Source organism: Budorcas taxicolor, chromosome 2 (assembly GCF_023091745.1).
Source record: "Budorcas taxicolor isolate Tak-1 chromosome 2, Takin1.1, whole genome shotgun sequence".
Classification (NCBI taxonomy): Eukaryota; Metazoa; Chordata; class Mammalia; order Artiodactyla; family Bovidae; genus Budorcas; species Budorcas taxicolor.
The window spans coordinates 87084544-87107575 of NC_068911.1; the positions used below are offsets into that span (position 1 = coordinate 87084544).

General features: G+C 41.7%; 1 protein-coding gene across 1 annotated transcript; it reads left to right on the plus strand.

The window, feature by feature from the left end:
• The first annotated feature begins 20580 nt into the window (after positions 1–20580).
• RPRM (reprimo, TP53 dependent G2 arrest mediator homolog) lies at positions 20581–21726 on the plus strand. The gene has a single exon (XM_052635826.1). It carries the CDS (start codon positions 20805–20807, stop codon positions 21132–21134), a length of 330 nt encoding a protein of 109 aa, XP_052491786.1. The 5' UTR covers positions 20581–20804; the 3' UTR covers positions 21135–21726.
• The last annotated feature ends 1306 nt before the right edge of the window (positions 21727–23032 follow it).

Here is a 23032-nt window from a genome sequence, read left to right on the forward strand (position 1 = left end):
CAAAGACTTGAAACTGTTAAATTCTTAGAGGAAAACTTAAATGTTAAGATCCTTGACATTAGTCTGAATAATGATTTTTCTTGTATTTGATACCAAAAGCAAAGGCAACAAAATGAAAAACAAGTGGAACTACATCAAACTAAAAAGTTTCTGCACAATAAATGCAGCAAAATGAAAAGGCAGAATGTGGCATGGCAGAAAATGTTTGCAAATCATATATCTGATTAGGTTTTAATGTTCAAATATACAAGGAATGCATATAACTCAATGAGCTTCAAGGTGATACTAGTAGTAAAGGACCTGCCTGCCAATGCAGGAGACCTAAGGATGTGGGTTCAAACCTGGGTCTGGACAATCCCCTGGAGGGATCCTGGCAACTCATTGCAATATTCTTGCTTGGAGAATCCCATGAACTGATGTTTGGCAGGCTACAGTCCATAGGGTTACAAAGACTCGGACATGATTGAAGTGACTTAGCACAACACATACAACTCAAGAGCAAATAAATAAATAATCTTTTAGAAAATGCACAAAGGACCTGAATAGACACTTTTCAAAAAACATGAATGATGACAGACATGTGAAAAGTTGCTCAACATCACTAACCATCAGTTCAGTTCAGTTCAGCTGTTTAGTCGTGTCCGACTCTTTGCGACCCAATGAATCGCAGCACGCCAGCCCTCCCTGTCCATCACCATCTCCTGGGTTCACTCTGACTCACGTCCACCGAGTCAGTGATGCCATCCAGCCATCTCATCCTTTGTCGTCCCTTTCTCCTCCTGCCCCCAGTCCCTCCCAGCATCAGAGTCTTTTCCAGTGAGTCAACTCTTCGCATGAGGTGACCAAAGTACTGGAGTTTCAGCTTTAGCATCAGTTCTTCCAAAGAAATCCCAGGGCTGATCTCCTTCAGAATGGACTGGTTGGATCTCCTTGCAGTCCAAGGGACTCCCAAGAGTCTTCTCCAACACCCCAGTTCAAACGCATCAATTCTTTGGCACTCAGCTTTCTTCATAGTCCAACTCTCACATCCATACATGACCACTGGAAAAACTATAGCCTTGACTAGATGGACCCTTGTTGGCAAAGTAATGTCTCTGCTTTTCAATATGCTATCTAGGTTGGTCATAACTTTTCTTTCAAGGAGTAAGCATGTTTTAATTTCATGGCTGCGGTCACCATCTGCAGTGATTTTGGAGCCCAAGAAATAAAGTCTGACACTGTTTCCACTGTTTCACCATCTATTTGCCATGAAGTGATGGGACCAGATGCCATGATCTTCGTTTTCTGAATGTTGAGCTTTAGGCCAACTTTTTCACTCTCTTCTTTCACTTTCATCAAGAGGCTTTTTAGTTCCTCTTCACTTCCTGCCATAAGGGTGGTGTCATCTGCATATCTGAGGTTATTGATATTTCTCCCGGCAATCTTGATTCCAGCTTGTGCTTCTTCCATCCCAGCATTTCTCATTATGTACTCTGCATAGAAGTTAAATAAACAGGGTGACAATACACAGCCTTGATGTATTCTTTGTCCTATTTGGAACCAGTCTGTTGTTCCATGTCCAGTTCTAACTTTTGCCTCCCGACCTGCATATAGGTTTCTCAAGAGGCAGGTCAGGTGGTCTGGCATTCCTATCTCTTTCAGAATTTTCCACAGTTTATTGTGATCCACACAGTCAAAGGCTTTGGCATAGTCAATAAAGCAGAAATAGATGTTTTTCTGGAACTCTCTTGCTTTTTCCATGATCCAGCGGATGTTGGCAATTTGATCTCTGGTTCCTCTGCCTTTTCTAAAACCAACTTGAACATCTGGAAGTTCACGGTTCATGTATTGCTGAAGCCTGGCTTGGAGAAGAACCATCAAGGAAATGCAAATCAGAACCATAGTGAGATATCACCTCACACCTGTTATGATGATTATTATCAGAAAGCTAAAAGATAACAAGTATTGACAAGAACATAAAGGGAACCCTTGTGCACTGTTAGTGGAAATATAAGTTGGCACAGCTACCATGGAAAAAGTATGAAAGTTTCTCAAAAAAAGAAAGTACCTCAAAAAAAGTGGGATTCAGCCATCCCACTTCTGGGTATATACACAAAAGAAAGGAAATAAAATCACTATCTTGAAGAGATATCTGCATTTTCATGTTCGTTGCAACATTATTCACTACAGCCAAGATACAAAAGCAACGTAAGTGCCCATCCATGGATAAATAAGTAAATTGTTAAATATACACAAATATATACATACATACATTGGAATATTATTAATCCTAAGAAAAGAAGGAAATTCTGCAATCTGCAGCAAAATGAATGACCCTGACAGATATTATGTTAACAAAAATAAGCCAGGCAGAAAAACATAAATACTACATGATCTCATTTGTAATGCAATCTAAAGGTCAAAAATCACAGTGACACAGATTAGAATTGTGGTTATCATGGGCTAGTGGGATAGGAAAAATGGAAAAAAAAAACCATCCAAGGTACAAACTTTCAGTTATAAGATGCTGCTGCTGCTGTAGCTAAGTATCTTCAGTTGTGTCCGACTCTGTGTGACCCCATAGACAGCAGCCCACAAGGCTCCACTGTCCACAGGATTCTCAAGGCAAGAATACTAGAGTGGGTTGCCATTTCCTTCTCAGTTATGAGATACATATTATTAAATTCTAGAGGCCCAATGTATAGCATGATGACTATTCAGTTCAGTTCACTTCACTCACTCAGTCGTGTCCGACTCTTTGTGACCCCATAAATTGCAGCACGCCAGGCCTCCCTGTCAATCACAAACTCCTGGAGTTTACTCAGACTCATGTCCGTCGAGTTGCTGATGCCATCCAGCCATCTCATCCTCTGTCGTCCCCTTCTCCTCCTGCCCCCAATCCCTCCCAGCATCAGAGTCTTTTCCAATGAGTCAACTCTTCACATGAGGTGGCCAAAGTATTGGAGTTTCAGTTTTAGTATCAGTCCTTCCAAAGAACACCCAGGACTTATCTCATTTACAAAGGACTGATTGGATCTCCTTGCAGTCCAAGGGACTCTCAGGAGTCTTCTCCAACACCACAGTTCTAAAGTATCAATTCTTCAGCACTCAGCTTTCTTCACAGTCCAACTCTCGCATCCATATATGACCCCTGGAAAAACCATAGCCTTCACTAGATACATATTTGTTGGCAAAGTAATATCTCTGCTTTTTAATAAGCTATCTAGGTTGGTCATAACTTTTCTTTCAAGGAGTAAGCATCTTTTAATTTCATGGCTGCAATCACCATCTGCAGTAATTTTGGAGCCCAGAAAAATAAAGTCAGCCATTGTTTCCACTGTTTCTCCATCTATTTCCCATGAAGTGATGGGATGGAGGCCATGATGTTAGTTTTCTGAATGCTGAGCTTTAAATGAACTTTTTCACTCTCCACTTTCACTTTCATCAAGAGGCTTTTTAGTTCCTCTTCACTTTCTGTCATTAGGGTGGTGTCATCTGCATATCTGAGGTTATTGGTATTTCTCCTGGCAATCTTGATTCCAGCTTGTGCTTCTTCCAGCCCAGGATTTCTCATGCTGTACTCCACATAGAAGTTAAATAAGCAGGGTGACAATACACAGCCTTGGCATACTCCTTTTCCTATTTGGAACCAGTCTGTTGTTCCATGTCCAGTTCTAACTGTTGCTTCCTGACCTGCATATAGATTTCTCAAGAGGCAGGTCAGGTGATCTGGCATTCCCATCTCTTGAAGAATTTTCCACCATTTATTGTGATCCTCGCAGTCAAAGGCTTTGGCATAGTGAATAAAACAGAAGTAGATGTTTTTCTGGAACTCTCTTGCTTTTTTGATGATCCAGCGAATGTTGGCAATTTGATCTCTGGTTCCTCTGCCTTTTCTAAAACCAGCTTGAACATCTGGAAGTTCAAGGTTCATATATTGCTGAAGCCTGGCTTGGAGAATTGTGAGCATTACTTTACTAGCATGTGAGATGAGTGCAATTGTGCAGTAGTTTGAGCATTCTTTGGCATTCCCTTTCTTTAGGATTGGAATGAAAACTGACCTTTTCCAGTCTGTGGCCACTGCTGAGTTTTCCAAATTTCCTGGCATATTGAGTGCAGCACTTTCACAGCATCATCTTTCAGAATTTGAAATAGCTCCATTGGAATTCCATCACCTCCACTAGCTTTGTTCGTAGTGATGCTCTCTAAGGCCCACTTGACTTCACATTCCAGGATGTCTGGCTCTAGGTGAGTGATCACACCATCATGATTATCTGGGTCGTGAAGATCTTTTTTGTACAGTTCTTCTGTGTATTCTTGCCACCTCTTCTTAATATCTTCTGCTTCTATTAAGTGTATACCATTTCTGTCCTTTTTTGAACCCATCTTTGCATGAAATGTTCCCTTGGTATCTCTAATTTTCATGAAAACGTCTCTAGTCTTTCCCATTCTGTTTTTTTCCTCTACTTCTTCACATTGATCGCTGAGGAAGTCTTTCTTATCTCTTCTTGCTATTCTTTGGAACTCTGCATTCAAATGCTTATATCTTTCCTTTTCTCCTTTGCTTTTCACTTCTCTTCTTTTCACAGCTATTTGTAAGGACTCCCCAGACAGCCATTTTGTTTCCTGCATTTCTTTTCCATGGGGATGGTCTTGATCCCTGCCTCCTGTACAATGTCACGAACCTCATTCCATAGTTCATCAGGCACTCTATCTATCAGATCTAGGCCCTTAAATCTACTTCTTACTTCCACTGTATAATCATAAGGGATTTGATTTAGGTCATACCTGAATGGTCTAGCAGTTTTCCCTACTTTCTTTAATTTCAGTCTGAATTTGGCAATAAGGAGTTCATGATCTGAGCCACAGTCAGCTCCCAGTCTTGTTTTTGCTGACTGTATAGAGCTTCTTCATCTTTGGCTGCAGTGAATATAATCAATCTGATTTCGGTGTTGACCATCTGGTGATGTCCATGTGTAGAGTCTTCTCTTGTGTTATTGGAAGACTGTGTTTGCTATGACCAGTGCATTCTCTTGGCAAAACTCTATTTGCCTTTGCGTTGCTTCATTCCACATTCCAAGGCAAAATTTGCCTGTTATTCCAGGTGTTTCTTGACTTCCTACTTTTGCATTCCAGTCCCCTATAATGTAAAGGACATGTTTTGGGGGGTGTTAGTTCTAAAAGGTCTTGTAGGTCTCCTAGCACCATTCAACTTCAGCTTCTTCAGCATTACTCGTTGGGGCATAGACTTGGATAACTGTGATATTGAATGGTTTGCCTTGGAGACAAACAGAGATCATCCTGTCATTTTTAAGACTGCATCCAAGTACTGCATTTCAGACTCTTTTGTTGACCATGATAGCTACTCCATTTCTTCTGAGGGATTCCTGCCCACAGTAGTAGATATAATGGTCATCTGAGTTAAATTCACCCATTCCAGTCCATTTTAGTTCGCTGATTCCCAGAATGTGGACGTTCACTCTTGCCATCTCTTGTTTGACCACTTCCAATTTGCCTTGATTCATGTACCTAACATTCCAGGTTCCTATGTAATATTGCTCTTTATAGCATTGGACCTTGCTTCTATCACCAGTCCCATCCACAACTGGGTGGTGTTTTTGCTTTGACTCCATCCCTTCATTCTTTCTGGAGTTATTTCTCCACTGATCTCTAGTAGCATATTGGGCACCTACCGACCTGGGGAATTCCTTTTTCAGTATCCTATCATTTTGCCTTTTCATACTGTTTATGGGGTTCTCAAGGCAAGAATACTGAAGTTGTTTGCCATTCCTTTCTGCAGTGGACCACATTCTGTCAGACCTCTCCACCATGACCACCCATCTTGGCTGGCCCCACATGGCATGGCATAGTTTCATTGAGTTAGACAGGGTTTGTTGTCCTTGTGATCAGACTGGCTAGTTTTCTGTGATTATGGTTTAGTGTGTCTGCCCTCTGATGCCCTCTCACAACACCTACCATCTTAGTTGGCTTTCTCTTACCCTGGATGTGGGTATCTCTTCATGGATGCTCCAGCAAAGCACAGCCGCTTCTCCTTACCTTGGATGAGGGGTATCGCCTCACGGCCACCCCTCCTGACCTTGAACGTGGAGTAGCACCTCTCAGCACTCCTGTGCTCGCACAGCCACTGCTCCTTGGACATGGGGTTGCTCCTCTTGGCCGCTGCACCTGAACTCAGGCATTGGGTAGCTCGTCTCAGCCACCACCAGCTAATAATAATAATATATTGAATACTTGCAACTTACTAAAAGAGTAGATCACAAGTATTCTCACTACCCTCCCCCAAAACGCAGTAATGATATGAGGAGTTGGACCTATTGATTAGCTTGTGATAATCAGTACACAATGTATACATATATCCAAACATCATGTCAGTTGTATACTTTAAAAATAATATCATTTTTATTTGTCATTTATACTTCAACAAAGCTGAGGAAAAATATGTTCAGAGGCAATTTCACTTGTATGTGGTAATTACTATTGACAGTCTACACTGAAACAATAAAATATAAGCTAGCAATATAAGCTTGCTTTACGAAAAAGCAAGCATACCCCATCAATTTTTCTCTAAATGCCAAAGTGCTATCAAAAAAAAAAAATCCTTGAACATAATAATATGAGGCAAGAAGAGATATTCAACATTTAGGGATTAACGATTTTAAAAGAGGGATGGGATAAGGCTCCATTATTTTTTTCCCCCCTTGGGAGTCTCAATTGTCTAAGTCTTCCAATATTGAAAATAGCTTTGGATATATCATAGATATATCATCCAGAATTTGGATGAAGTTCAGTAATGCCACTCCATGAGCTCCATAGAGGTTAAACACAAGGTAGGCTCTCCAGCAAAGGCTTTGCAGAATGCAGTCAGACTACTAGATGGATTCATGAACCACCAAAGGCATCATTAGCTGAGAAGGACAAGGAACTGGTTGATAACTGTCAAAATGAAAGTGGGTCCTACAGCAGCATGCAAAAAGAAAAAAGAGAGAGAGAAAGAAAGAGAGAAATTTGGAAAGCATCACAAATGCTCCACTTTAAGCAGAGCATTATGGCTCTGGATTGCTGAGAGACACGTAGTGCCTAAAAGAACACCCCAGCAGGAAGGACTCAGAGTTACTGCGCACTGTGCGTGTGCGTGACATGCTGGATGCAGACAGACTGCAAGAGGAGCAGTCATGACAGAGGAAGAGCTGATGTTTAAAGGGTGCAAATGCCGTCTCCGGCCATTTCAGTCAGGTTCACTGTAGAGACAATGTCATCTTTCACAAAGTGTCTAGCACCATAGAAGAAACTAAAACCAAAAGTGCATGTTTATCCTCTGGATGCTGTCTTCTGTGAGTTACATAATGAAGTTCTGGAAATGAGGAGCCACCTCTGTCACTGGGCTACAAGGCATCTCTGGTGTGGTTTATTTAATATCACAGGACTGCATACTCTTCATGGAGGCTCATTACCTTAATAATCTTTAGCACTGCCTAAAGAGATTCTTTCTAAAATATGACTTTTTCTCTCTGCTGCTTAAAACCCTTTGGTGTACCCCTCTGGCTTACAAGTGGAAATCCAAATTCCATAAGATAACATAAAAGCCCTCCATGGTCTGGCTTCTCTGCACTCTTTAATCATTCTCCATCTTGTAGTGGTCAGCACTCCAAAAATATAGAGTTGTCTGCAGATACACAATAGTATAATGCACCTCCTCACACCTTGATGCCTTCAGCACTCTTCACTTGGCTAACCCCTCTCATACCGATCCTTCTCCACCACTCTTCCAAAGTCCAGTAAGAATTAGATGTTCTTCCTATCTCTCCTACAGAACTATGGTCTATAGTATTTATCTCTTTGTTGGTCAGCAAATTTGGAAAACTCAGCAGTGGCCACAGGACTGGGAAAGGTCAGCTTGGATTCCAGTCCCTAAGAAAGGCAATGCCAAAGAATGCTCAAACTACTGCACAATTGCACTCATCTCACACGCTAGCAAAGTAATACTCAAAATTCACCAAGCCAGGCTTCAACGATACATGAACCGCGAAGTTCCAGATGTTCAAGCTGGTTTTAGAAAAGGCAGAGGAACCAGAGATCAATTGCCAACATCTGCTGGATCGTGGAAAAAGCAAGAGAGTTCCAGAAAAACATCTATTTCTGCTTTATTGACTATGCCAAAGCCTTTGACTGTGTGGATCACAATAAACTGTGGAAAATTCTGAAAGAAATGGGAATACCAGACCACCTGACCTGCCTCTTGAGAAACCTGTATGCAGGTCAGGAAGCAACAGTTCGAACTGGACATGGAACAACAGACTGGTTCCAAATAGGAAAACGAGTACGTCAAGGCTGTATATTGTCACCCTGCTTATTTAACTTCTATGCAGAGTACAGCATGAGAAATGCTGGGCTGGAAGTAGCACAAGCTGGAATCAAGATTGCCGGGAGAAATATCAATAACCTCAGATATGCAGATGATACCACCCTTATGGCAGAAAGTGAAGAAGAACTAAAGAGCCACTTAATGAAAGTGAAAGAGGAGAGTAAAAATGTTGGCTTAAAACTCAACATTCAGAAAACTAACATCATGGCATCCGGTCCCATCACTTCATGGCAAATAGATGGAGAAACAGTGGAAACAGTGTCAGACTTTTATTTTCTTGTGCTCCAAAATCACTGCAGATGGTGACTGCAGCCATGAAATTAAGAGTCACTTACTTCTTGGAAGAATAGTTATGATCAACCTAGACAGTATGTTAAAAAGCAGAGACATTGCTTTGCCAACAAAGGTCTACCTAGTCAAAGCTATGGTTTTTCCAGTAGTCATGTATGGATGTGAGAGTTGGACTATAAAGAAAGCTGAGTGCCAAATAATTGATGCTTTTGAACTGGGGTGTTGGAGAAGACTCTTGAGAATCCCTTGGACTGCAAGGAGATCCATCCAGTCCATCCTAATGGAAATCAGTCATGAATGTTCATTTGAAGGACTGATGTTGAAGCTGAAACTCCAATATTTTGGCCACCTGATGCAAAGAACTGACTCACTGGAAAAGACCCTGGGAAAGATGCTGGGAAAGATTGAAGGCAGGAGGAGAAGGGGACAACAGAGTATGAGATGGTTGGATGGCATCACTGACTAATGGACATGAGTTTGAGTAAACTCCGGGAGCTGGTGATGGACAGGGAGGCCTGGTATGCTGCAGTCCATAGGGTTGCAAAGAGTCTGACACAACTGAGTGACTGAACTGAACTGAACTGGTCTGGCTTCCCAGTTCCTGGAGGTTCAGAGACTGCATCTCTTAGTTCTTGTCTGAGTCCTTTCAGGATGTTATAACAACAGTATCATGGACTCTGTGACTTAAAACAGCAAACATGTATTTCTCATGGTTCTGGAGGCTGGGGAGTCCAAGGTCAAATTGGTGACAGGTTTAGTGTCTGACAAAAGCCCTCTGCCTGGGACAGAGATTGATGTATTCTCCATACAACCTCACATGGTGGAAAGGGGTCTTTTTTCCACAGAAAAATGCACATACTTTTAATTCTGTACAATCAAACAAGACTGAAAACAAAGAGGGATTATATTCGGCTACAAGTAATGGATAGCACCCATACTTTTACTGATATAAGGAAGGGCCTTTTCTCACATAGAAGGATTGGGTCAACGTAGCCACTACACAATGAACCAGAAAAACAACTCAGCGACTAAACAACAGTCTTTTTTTTTTTTTTTTAATAAGGGCACTAACCTTATAGTTGGACTGTGAAGAAGGCTGAGCACCAAAGTACTGATGCTTTTGAACTGTGGTGTTGGAGAAGACTCTTGAGAATTTGTTGGACTGCAAGGAGATCCAACCAGTCCATTCTAAAGGAGATCGGTCCTCGGTGTTCATTGGAAGGATTGATGCTAAAATGAAGGGTTGACTCATTGGAAAAGACCTGATGCTGGGAGGGATTGGGGGCAGGAGGAGAAGGGAATGACAGAGGATGAGATGGCTGGATGGCATCACCGACATGATGGACGTGAGTCTGAGTGAACTCCGGGAGTTGGTGATGGACAGGGAGACCTGGTGTGCTGCGATTCATGCGGTTGCAAAGAGTCGGACACAACTGAGTGACTGAACTGAACTGAACTGAACATCATTCATGAGGATGGACCCCTCATGACCTAATCACCTCCCAAAGGCCCTACCTCCTAAAACCATCATATGATGGATTTCAACATATGAATTTTGGGGGGACACATTCAGTCCATAGTAGCTGCTGCTGCTGCTAAGTCGCTTCAGTCGTGTCCGACTCTGTGCGACCCCATAGATGGCAGCCCACCAGGCTCCCCTTCCCTGGGATTCTCCAGGCAAGAACACCGGAGTGGGTTGCCATTTCCTTCTCCAATGCATGAAAGTAAAAAGTGAAAGTGAAGTCGCTCAGTCGTGTCTGACTCTTAGCGACCCCATGGACTGCAGCCCACCAGGCTCTTCTGTTACCCTTAAATAGTCCATAGTAATATACTAATTATTTGTCATAAAAATCTTGGGGGGGGGGGTAAAGAGAAATGGATGACAGATAAGGAAATTGAGCAGTGATATTGGTAAGTGACTTGTTCAGTGACATCTATCACACTGACTTTTAAAAATGTCTTTAAAGATATATGTTTTTCCACTGCAGAATCACAGATGTGTGTTCAGTAAAGGTTGGACGACTTCTGTTGCCACTATTATCAGTGTGTGAATACAGAAATAACACCATTCCTGCTTGTTATCTGAAAATAGGTGACTTTTATTGTCTCCCTCCACTGTGCATACACGTTTGCAGAAGACATAAATCTTGTAAGTTCAAATACAAAAGTTTAAATTTAACATGCTATGGGAAAGATTTTGTTTTCCTTCGCTTCCAGTCTGATTTCTCCTTCATATTTTTATATGTTCAAGGAAGACAGTACATACTTGTCCTATGGAAATGAAAGATATAATCCTGCCTCAGATTAATTGAGCTGAAGCTGAGAAATTGGAAAGATTGCATCTTTCAAGGCTTTTTGCAGCCACCTGCTTCTCCCTGTTTGGAGGCTGGTACAGGCCCTATTTCTCTAATGTGGAAAGGGGATGCACCAGTGACACTGGAGGCTCTGAGCAGCTTTTTCACTTTAAAGTCTAAATCATGCAGATTTTAAACACTGGGCAGAAAATCAGGATGAAATAATGACAAAAAAAATCTGTGGAGACAAAAACTGCCTATTCTGCAAATCTAAAAATAGGATGTCGCAGGCCTACAATGTATCATTCCGAGAACTTCTCTGCATGTTCAGTGGTCAGGGATTTTTAATCAAGCTTGGGCGTGAGTTATTGCATGCTTTTCTTGGCCCTTTATTTCAACAGCAGTAAAAAGGTATTAACTGATGAGAACATCGTGGCTGCTACTTACCTTATTACTCCATGTGCCTGTGCCCTGAAAGAACACTTTGACTCAAAGAGGTCACCTGTGGAACACAAGGACAATCTTCACTCTTCTCCCAGAGAAGGAAATCAGTCGTCACCAGATGACCTCAGGTCAGAGACCGCAGGTCAGAGATCCAAGAGGAAGGGAAAGACACTTACTGTTTTCCTCACTTGCTGACTGTTTTTTTCCCGGAATTAACTTTAACAAAGTAGATGCAAAAATCAAAAGATAAATCAGACAGATGCAGTCTCTATACTTTAGAAGTGTAATTTACACATTCTATTGTAAAGAAATCGATACCTGAAATCCCTTAAATTCTAAACTTTAAAATTTTGTGTTATTATTTACCTTTTATGGCCATTTAGGGTAAAAGCAAACTGATGCCAAGACAACTTCCAAATAGTCTGAGTGAACTCTGGGAGTTGGTGATGGACAGGGAGGCCTGGTGTGCTGTGATTCATGGGGTTGCAAAGAGTCGGACATGACTGAGCAACTGAACTGAACTGAAGTGTTAATTTCTCAGTTGTGTCCGACTCTGCGGCCCTATGGACTATAGCCTACCAGGCCCCTCTCTGTCCATGGAATTCTCCAGGCAAGAATACTGAAGTGTGTTGCCATTCCCTTCTCCAGGAGATCTTCCCAATCCAGGGATCATACCTGGGTCTCCTGCATTGGAGGCAGATTCTTTACTGTCTGAGCCACCAGGGAAGCCCCCAAAATAACAATAATAATACATAAATAATAAATTATGAGTGAGGGTAAACTTTTTAAGTTTAGAAACAATAAAAAGCATCCCCCATCAGCCCATAACTACCAGAATATGTAACACGCTTTGATGATGGTAGCAATTCACCAGACAATATGTTTGCATGGGTTCAGGCGCCTATCTCAGTCTGTTTTCAGTGAATTCTAGGAAACACACTTCTTTCTATTTCATAGACAACTAATTCATTCTTTAAAAAAAAAAAAAGAATAGTATAACATATATAAAGAACTGCATATATTTGATATGTACAATTTGATGAGTTTGGAAATATGCAAAAACCCGTAACACCATCATCACAATTAGGGTAATAGACATATCTAACACCTCTGAGTTTTTATGTATCCCTTAGTTTTTTGTTTTGTTTGTTTTGTAGTGAGGACCCTTAACGTGAGTCTACTCTCAATGAATTTTGAAGTGCATATTACCTTATTGCTGACAATAGGCTATAGCTGTAGAGTAGATATGTATAACTTACTCATTTGGCATAACTAAAACTTCATACTCATTGGCTAACTCCTCAGTGTCTGGCAACTACTGTTTTCTCTGCTTCTATGAGTTTTATTATTTTAGACACCCCATATAAATGGAATCATAAAGTATTTCCTTTTCTGTGATAGGCTTATTTCCCTTTGTTGAGGTGGGCTTTATGTATTACTAGGGTTAGCTTAACTTTGTACATCATTTTATTTTCATCTTCTTGCTAACGTTTTATGGCTAACCATGAGAATGAGAGCATAGATGTGTTTGCTGGTGTGAATGGACCATCTGCCCACACCATTCACTGCTCACCATTCTTCTCCTAGATCACCCAAGCAATTTACAAGATGGATGTGAAAGGTCTCCTGGGGTGTCTTATTGCTAGATGTCTTCCGGTGGAAGGCTGTGGATAATCTAAATAATCTAAGATTCAGAATAGCTTTCTTGTACCTAGTGAGGAGGCAAACTCAAAGTGCTGGATATGCATGGGCTGACATTATATATAAAATGTAGATATGTCTACTAGAGAAACTGTTTATTTTATGGTAGCAATGCTAGACTGTTCTTAAGATGAAAACCCACACATGACTTTGCAACACTTTCACATCCTGGCTTGATGTCTTAGCAGATGTTAGAGCATTCTGCAAGGCCATTAAAGGTGAGCCAGGTCAAAGGGTATGTCCCCAATGAGCCAGCTGAAAAAAGCTTCTGTGGTAGAGACTTGTCTGAACTTGTGTCCCAAAGATGGGTTTTACATGGAAAAACTTGAATATGCACTTTCCCTTTTAACAGAAAAAGCAGTGAAAGAAATCACAAATGGAAATGTCAATGTATTTACATGTATAAGAAAGTTCCACGTACCCAAAAAGTATGTAGCCTAATTTAAAAGGAAAGGGAACTGAAAATAAATTATAAATTTCATAATTACATATAATATATATTATATTAATATATATATTAACTATATAGTTAATATATCTAATAGACTTGTTGTGTACGTGTGTGCTCATTCATTCAGTAGTGTCTGACTCTTTGTGACCCCATGGACTATAGCCCACCAGGCTCCTCTGTTCATGGAATTTTCCAGGCAAGAATACTGGAGTGAGTAGTCATTTCCTTCTCCATGGGATCTTCCTGACCCAGGAATTGAACCCATGTCTCCTACAGGTGGCTGCTGTACCACTGAGCTACCTGGGAAACCCTATAGGTTTGTTACAACTCAATAAATCAATATGAATAATAAAATATCAAATGAGAAATAGACAAAGGACCTGAATCTTCATATAAAGATTACAAAGTAGGATATACAGCTCTAAAATATGTATATAAAAACATTGGCTGCTACAATTGATAATACACAGCTTCAACAAGGTACCATTTTTTTTCCCTATCAAACATGCAGTAATAATTTTTAAAATCATATGTGGTGTTCAAGAACAGCATTTCCTAAGGGATCCATCCCAGGCCCATCAAAGCAGAATCCCAATGGATGAACCCAGAAAGCAAGTCAGGGAAATTCTAATTCAATTGGCTTGCAATAGTACCTGGGAATCAGTCATCTCCCAGCCCAGTCCAGGCGATCTTAAGACAGGACAAGTTTGAGAACACTGCTCTGACCAGTGGTTGTCAGTCATAGCTCATGTATTGAATCACCTGGAAAATTTTAAGAAATACAGACACTTAGGCCCTACACTCAGAAATTTTGATTTAATCCTTGTGGGTTAGATTTGGATATCAAAAACTTTAAAAGCTCTTTAGGTGTTTCTAACAGTAGCTGAAGTTGAGAATACCTACTCTAGAGGGCATGATAAAAATCTAAAATTTGTATGTTTTTCAAATGGTAGTGAAGATTGGTAATACTTTTTTTTTTTAAAGAAACAGTTTGACTATGTGCTGCTTTTTCTTAAAAATACTGTTATCACTGAAAATTGCAATTGTGCAAATTTATCCTATCAAATGAGAATCCCAGGGACGGGGGAGCCTGGTGGGCCACCGTCTATGGGGTCACACAGAGTCGGACACGACTAAAGTGACTTAGCAGTAGCAGCAGCATCCTATCAAATATAAATGAGCAAAACTATTCTGTAATTGATTCAATAACAATATATGAAAGGAACATAACTGCAGAGTAATGGTTTATAAACATTAATGAGCAGAAATATTCTCTGTAATTGATTCAATAATAATATATGAGAGGAGCATAAGTGAAGAGTAATGATTTATAAACAATAGTATCTTCAACAATGAAGTACTACACACTCATTAATAATGTCCATATAATAATTTTTTAATGTTATGAGAAAATACAGGGTTAAGGAAAAAAGCAAGATATAAACTGTATTTAAGTTAAAAAAGCATAACAAAAAGACAGGAAGAATAATACTCTAAATTTCTAAGGGCACCAATCTTTGAGCCATGGGGAGATGAATAGTGAGGTCTGGGGGTTATTTTCCAACTTCTATGAATTGAAGAAATTTGTATAGTATCTATGTTAGATCTAATTAAAATAACATAAAATTTACCATTTTAGCAATTTTTAAGTGCACAACTGAGTGCCATTAAGTACATTCATATTGTTGTGCAAGCATCACTATCGTTTATCTACAGAACTTCTTCATCTTCTCCAAATGAAACTTCATTCTTCTCAGTTAAGCAATTTTTCACCATTACCTCCTCACCCTAGCCTCTGATAGCCACTATTCTACTTTCTGTCTCTATGAATTTAACTATCTTGATGTAAATGAAATCATACAGTATTTGTCCTTTGGTGTCTGGTTTATTTCACTTAGCACAATGCCTGCAAGTATTATCCATGTTATGGCATGTAACAAAATTGTATTGCTTCTTAAGGCTGCATAAGAGTCCATTTTCTGTATATACCACATCTTTATCCTCTCATTCGCTAATGGACATTTGAATTGTTTCTACATTTTGGCTACTGTGAAAAATGGTGCTATGAGTATGTACAAATTTCTATTTCAGCCCTTGCTTTCAACTTTTAGGTGAGTATATCTAAAAATCAAATTTCTGGACCATATGGCAATTCTATGTTTAATTTTTTGAGGAACCACCATACTCTTTTCCACAGAGGCTATACCATTTTACATTCCCATCAGCAACTCACAAGGGTTCTAATTTCTCCACATCCTTTCAATTTTTTCCTTAACAAGCTTAATTGCTTCATATGGCAATTTTTCTAAAATGTATCACTCACTTTCAAGCTTTCTTGAAAAAATTACTGAACAAAATTTAGCCTTTTTTAAAATGAACTATACAATCGCTGCAATATATTGCAGTATATTTTTATCTGGTAACTATTTTGTTTGATAACTATTTTATTCAATAATTATTCTCAGCTATTTCCATGGATTAGATCAATCCTTTCAACCTCCTGTGAAATATCATCTCCGTTTCACAGAAAAGTAAATAAAGTATGAAGAAGTAAAGGAATTTTTCAAGATCACACAGCTAGTTGAAGACAGCAGGATTCAAAGTCCATGTCTTTACACCTTTTGCTAGATTCTTAACCATCTAAGAATGTTTGTCTCTGTATTTAATGTCCCCAAATCAATACTGTACACTCTTAGAAAATTTGCGCATGTTGTTTAATGTTTTATTCGGTTTTTCCTTCTGCTTGTTACTGTTATTCCTTATAGTTGTAAAAGCACCTACCTTCAGCCATTTTCTCCTCTGCAACCCACGTGTTGATACTGATATCCTGTAATCAAGAAAAAGAGATAGAAGAGAGAGCTACAACTGCATGAGAAGTCAAAATGCACAGATTTGTGAGAATCTGAGGGATCAACCTCAGGAGAAAAAGGAATGAGTTTAGGTGTTTGGCTTTCATGGTAACTATTTTGGTAGATTGATGGTCTGTTTGCCTTATATCTGGCTTTCCTCTTGTGTTCCAGGTGCTATATGAATGAATATGAATCCCTGCTCTTCAGTTCAGTTCAGTTCAGTTCAGTTCAGCTTCTCAGTCATGTCCAACTCTTTGCGACCCCATGAATCGCAGCACGCCAGGCCTCCCTGTCCATCACCATCTCCTGGGTTCACTCTGACTCATGTCCACCGAGTCAGTGATGCCATCCAGGCATCTCATCCTCTGTCGTCCCCTTCTCCTCCTGCCCCCAATCCCTCCCAGCATCAGAGTCTTTTCCAATGAGTCAACTCTTCGCATGAGGTGGCCAAAGTACTGGAGTTTCAGCTTCAGCCTCTTTCCTTCCAAAGAAATCCCAGGGTTGATCTCCTTCAGAATGGACTGGTTGGATCTCCTTGCAGTCCAAGGGACTCTCAAGAGTCTTCTCCAACACCACAGTTCAAAAGCATCAATTCTTCAGCGCTCAGCCTTCTTCACAGTCCAACTCTCACATCCATACATGACCACAGGAAAAAACCATAGCCTTGACTAGACGGACCTTAGTTGGCAAAGTAATGTCTCTGCTTTTGAATATGCTATCTAGGTTGGTCATAACTTTTCTTCCAAGGAGTAAGCATCTTTTAATTTCATGGCTGCAGTCACCATCTGCAGTGATTTTGGAGCCCAAAAAAATCTTAAATTGTGTAATCTGGTATAAATTATTTTTTTAAAGTTTGCCCCAAAGTAATAAATATCCTTTATGTGTATGATATTCTCTTTTAAAAAAATCTCTACTTACTATTTTCATCATATACACAGAGAGAGACTCAAGGAAAAGATTTTTGATATTGCAACTGTCTTGTCCTACATCAAAACTATTCAAACTATAGATCTAATGACCACTGATGATAGATGTCCATCAACATCAGCCTGGAATATCTTTACAGAATTTTTTTATATGCTATAGATATATTTTCAGGAAAGAATAGATACATGTTTCTTTCCTTGTGTAATATTTATATTGTGAAATAATGAGCATATAACTTTTTGAAATCAAATATCCTGTCCAATAAAGTAGGAGAAGTCACTAGTTAAAAAAATATAACAGTGAGTCATATGTATCAAAATCCTTTTATTTGAACTGAATTACCAGTACTAACACATTACCCCATTTCACATCAATATCTGCTTTTCCAGAAATCAAAGTTTCTCTATATAAACATTTTTCACTCAAAATACCCAAGGGAAAGATAAACAATTTCTATAGAAAACTTCTACCTATTCATATCCCTTTAAGTCCAGTAATAAGTGTGTGATAAATGTTAGTTTTGTACTACTTGGTTTATAGCTAATTTCCCTGTAAATACTTTGACCAATTTTATCCAACAAAATCAGACTGGTGGCAGTGCAAGGTGGGATATAAAGGAAACAAAACTACATCCCCAGAGTTCTGAACTAGTTGATGGGAATAGCAATTATTTTATCCACAATTTTGTGGCTATAAGTAATTAAAACTGAAACAAAATAATGTCAGAGTGTTCCATTATTTCTTTTAAAAATGTATTCCTTAAATCTACAAGTTTAAAGATACAAAACCTTTTTAAAAGTGAAATGTTAGTCACTCAGTAGTGTCCAATTCTTTGCAACCCCATGGACTATAGTCTACCAGGCTTCTCTGTCCATGGAATTCTCCAGGCAAGAATACTGGAGTGGGTAGGCATTCCCTTCTCCAGAAGATACTCCCTGACCGAGGGAGCAAACCCAGGTCTCTTGCATTTTGCAGACAGATTCTTTACCATCTGAGCCATTAGGGAAGCCCTCAAATCTAGAAGTTTAATGATACAAAACCTCTACTGGATGGCAAAATTTGATCATTTTTTATAATAACTTCTTACTAAAGTAGTAATATTGTTAATATCAACAAATATACTCAAATTCTGAAATGATTCAGTTAACACTTTTAGGAACTTTTTGTAACCAGACCTTACAAATGTATCATCTCTTTGTTTTGTCCCATAAAGAGATGGCTACGGTCTATAATCGGTTGTACCCAGCTTCTACTAAACACACAATCCTGTGCAAGTTAATATCCTCCTGTGTGTGTGTGTGTGTGTGTGTGTGTGTGTGTGTGTGTGTGTGTGAAATTGCTTCAGTTGTGTCTGACTCTTTGCGACCCACTGGACAGTGGCCTGCCAGACTCCTCTGTCCATGGGATTCTCCAGGCAAGAATACTGGAGTGAGTTGCCATGCCCTCCTCCAGGGGATCTTCCCAACCCAGGGATCAAATCCACATGTCTATGGCTCCTGCATTGGCTGGCGGGTTCTTTACCACTAGTGCTACTTGGGAAGTCTCAATATCCCTGTCAATGACCTCTATTCTCCACCTTTTGCTTTTCTAAATTCTAACTACTTGCCTCCACCATTCATTGTGGTATTTGCTTTATATTATCTTAAATTCTTCTCTAATTTTTCACATATGCATTACGTTTTGCTGTTAAGTATCACCCATATTAACTAAGACAGGCTGAATGTATAGTGAGATTTAAATAATTTTTTTCCGATCAATAAATAATAAATTTGTCCAAAGAAGAAATTATTGGGACTGGAGCATTCTTCAGGGCAATTATAACCATGGGAAATTAGAGCAATAAACCAGATGAATTATGGATGAGGCCCAGAAGCCTAGGTCTTCACCTCCAAAATAAAATTAGCTACTTAGAAGCATCTAAACTTATTGAAGCTGGTATACAATCAACATCCCAAAGTTGGAAACTCTTCACTAAAATACAGTTCACTCTATTTTATTGTGGTCACAAAGTAGTACAAAACATTTAAGGAAAGCTTTGAACATGGAATAAATAATGTTTGGGGAGACAAAAATCAGAGGGTTTAACAAGCAAATATAATGGAGTTGAGAATAGAGCTGAAAATGGCAGGATAGCTACTGCGTTTTAATAGAAATTTAATAAATGTATTCTATGGAAAGTTTGAACTGGGCTTCAAGTTACTGGTTTCCAGCTGTTACAGTTGAAAGAAAGAAAAAAGGAAGGGAGAGAGGAAGAAGTGAAGGGGAAGAAAAAGAGTAGACAAGATTTAAAAAAAAACAACTGAAGTATTCTTCTAGGGCTCAAGAAACAATCTGACAGGTTTGTAACATTTCACTGAAACCAGAAGCAGAATCATAACGGACTGAAGTCTCAATCAGGCCCTTAAAACATTTGTAGCTTCGTTTAAAATGACTAGGGAGAAATATATCAGCTTACGGAAAATGGGGAGATCTTCCAGGAGTTGGCCAGTGTTCTAGGTGATGGGTGCTGATGAGCAATTCCCTTAAACAACTGATTTACTGCCAGCAGAGAAAAACATTGGAAGCACATCCAAAAACTCATTTGCAATTGAGATTACAAGGGTAGCCATTCTGTCTACCTTCCCCTCCCTTACCAAGGAGGTGACCCTGTTCTTGGCAACCACAAAGGCCACAGAAGAACCCTTCCTTCCCTAAACCCTTTTCTTTTGCCCAAGAGTCTCTATAAAATCTGCCTTACTCTGTTTTCCAATCATTTCCTCTCTCCCTCTTTTCTTTCTTTCTCTCCTTCCTTTCCTCCCGGCTCGTCGCAAGCGAGACAAAGTCAGGAACAGGCGGCGGGCCCATGTATTCGCTGACACCATCTGCCACCTGCGATTCATCGCCACTTTCCACCTCCCGGAGGTGAGGGAGGCGGGAGGCCAAGGACACGCAGAGCTTGTGTGACCCAGTTTTTAAGAAACTTTCCGTTGGTCGCAACCCTTCCCCCACCCGAAACTCTTCAATCATCCATCAAGCCAGAAAAGCGATCTCTGCCTATCCTTGGAGCTGGAAAAGTGGCGAAGCAAGGAAAAATAAGAGGTTCGCCCCCTTCCTTTCCCCCACCGCCCAGCAGCGGCGGGCGCAGAGCAGCGGTGCGGCCAGAAGGGGCCGCTCTGCGCTCAGAGCAGTTGTCCTACCGCCGCCGTCCGCACCTCCCACGGCCCGGCTGGCCCAGCCCCGCCAAGTTCCAACAGCCCCTAGTCGAGCGAGCGCCGGGAACGAGCACCGCCCGGGCAGAAGCACACGGCGCAGACCAGCCAGACTGAGGCGCGCGGCGAGAAGGCTCCGGCGAAACTCTCACCAGCCGGGGACTTTGGAAAGAAGCGAGCGAGCGGTCCCCGCGCGCGCGAGTCCACAAGTGAGCGCTCAGCTCACCTGTTTCTGCCGCGCTACCGCCTTCCCACCCCTCGGACCCTCGCCTCCCGAGCCGCCCGCCCGCTCCCGCGATGAATCCGGCCCTGGGCAACCAGACCGACGTGGCCGGCCTGTTCCTGGCCAACAGCAGCGAGGCGCTGGAGCGCGCCGTGCGCTGCTGCACCCAGGCGTCCGTGGTGACCGACGACGGCTTCGCGGAGGGCGGCCCGGACGAGCGCAGCCTGTACATCATGCGCGTGGTTCAGATCGCCGTCATGTGCGTGCTCTCGCTCACCGTGGTCTTCGGCATTTTCTTCCTGGGCTGCAACCTTCTCATCAAGTCCGAGGGCATGATCAATTTCCTGGTGAAGGACCGGAGACCGTCTAAGGAGGTGGAGGCGGTGGTCGTGGGGCCCTACTGACCGGCCCCCGGCCCCCGCGGCAGCCGCCCCTCGCCTCCCCACTTCGCCAGCCCGGCCGCGCCCTCTCACCATGCGCAACTGGGCGAAGCAAACCTGTCGGAGTCAGTTTTTTCTCTCGACTTTTGCCTTTCGGGATGAAGCGAACCCGTTTATCGCTCGCCCTCTGAAAGTCCCCAGGCCTGGCAGTAGGAAAAGAGAGCCTTGACTCTGGACTCAGCAGCAAGTGGCAAGAGAAGGCGATTGGGGCGCAGAACTTTGGAAGCTGCCGCTAGCGCAGAATGCGGGGACACCGACCCAGGCCAAGGCCCTTTTCCACCCGCAGGTGGGCCAAGCTCGGGGGTGCAGGTGGAGAGGGTGGGCAGGCGGAGACCAACGGCACCTATTGCTTGGTGACCGGAAAAGTGACCCGCATATATGCCACTTAACCGAACTATCGGGGACACGTCTCCGGGTTCGCGCGCATTCCCTCCAGCTCCTTGTAGCCCCGGCAGGACAGGCGATAAATACCTTTGATTGATTGTAACGTGACGTTTTAAAGGGTTTTGTGTTTGTTTGCTTGAATACAAGTATTTGATAAGTCTTTTTCCGCCCTAGTGGCCTGTTTCCCTGCCTGGGGGTTAGAGTTTTGTGTTAGGGGAAGGGGTGGGGGAAGGGGAGCCTGTGAATGTGAATGGGGTGACAATTCTTTTATTGCATTTCCAACTGGGTCTTGGGGGTGGGGGGGGGACGGGGACTGGCACTCTAGCTGGCCCCGGGGCAAAGATCCGGGATAGAACTCCTAGCTCGTGACTGCACGGTTTACACCACAAAAGTGCTCTTGACATTGGTGACACCGTTTTGACTTTTCTTTTTTTCTTATTTAAAATTTCCTTAATAAATGCAACGTTTAAGTGTTTTTTTCCTGGCCTCCTGGTGATCATTCTACGCTCCGGGCAGAAGGGAACGGGCGACGCTGAGGGGTCAGGTTACCAGTCCGAAGTGGAATTCGCTTTGGCGAGCTGCGATTCAACTCGTGGATCCTACGCAGGCACAGGGGAGGGGCGGGGGGGAGCGAGACAGAGAGGCCCAGGGACGAGTGCCCTGGCCAAGTCTCAGGCCCTGGAGCCGTCCTGGAGGCAGCATCCTTTGTTTTCCCTTTCAGTTAATATTTTATATTTCATTTAGGCTCAGCGCTCTGAGCCAGGCGAGAAAACGGGAGGCCCCCGCGGGAAGATTACACTTCCGTGCAGGGCTCCGGTGGGAACACAGGGTTACACCGCTAATGAAAGGAAGAGACGGCTTGGCTAGCCTTCAGGGAGGGCATCTTCTCCTGACCAACGTCAGCCAGCAAGCGTCAGGATTCTGATCAAAAAAAAAAAAAAAGACGAGGAAAAGTAGTTCCTAAAGTACAGAGTGACAGAGTGACGCTGATTCTCCCCGGGGTACACCATTGTTACTAAAAACAAGCGTGTATTGTCTTTGTCATATTACATTTTATATCTGAAGGGCGAAAGTAGAAGATAAACGCGACCTGGGTAATCAGTCCCAGGACCAGCCAGAAGGTTCAGAGGAGTTAACCGAGGTTCTGAATGTCATAGATGTGTGTAACCCAAACTTGGAAGTTGTCCAGAGAGGAGCTACAGATGGTCTTTGGGCTCAGAAATTGAAGGGGATTTGGAAAGAAAAGCCTGGAAAACTGTGAATGTGAAAATAACCCAAAGGATACAATAGCTTTGAGCTGTAACTTGACAACAGATTTTGAGCAGTTTGTTTTTATACCTAGGGTAGGATCCTAAATATTTTCAAAAATATAAAGAATCCTCTGCTATGGTATAGCAATTAAAAGCTTCACTGTAGCAGATACAAGGTGGACTAAAATTAACAACAACAACAACAACAATGAAGTGTCCTATTTAATT

Coding starts and splice junctions, on each gene's coding strand:
- RPRM (XM_052635826.1), top strand. CDS start 20,805: ATGAATCCGGCCCTGGGCAACCAGACCGACGTGGCCGGCCTGTTCCTG.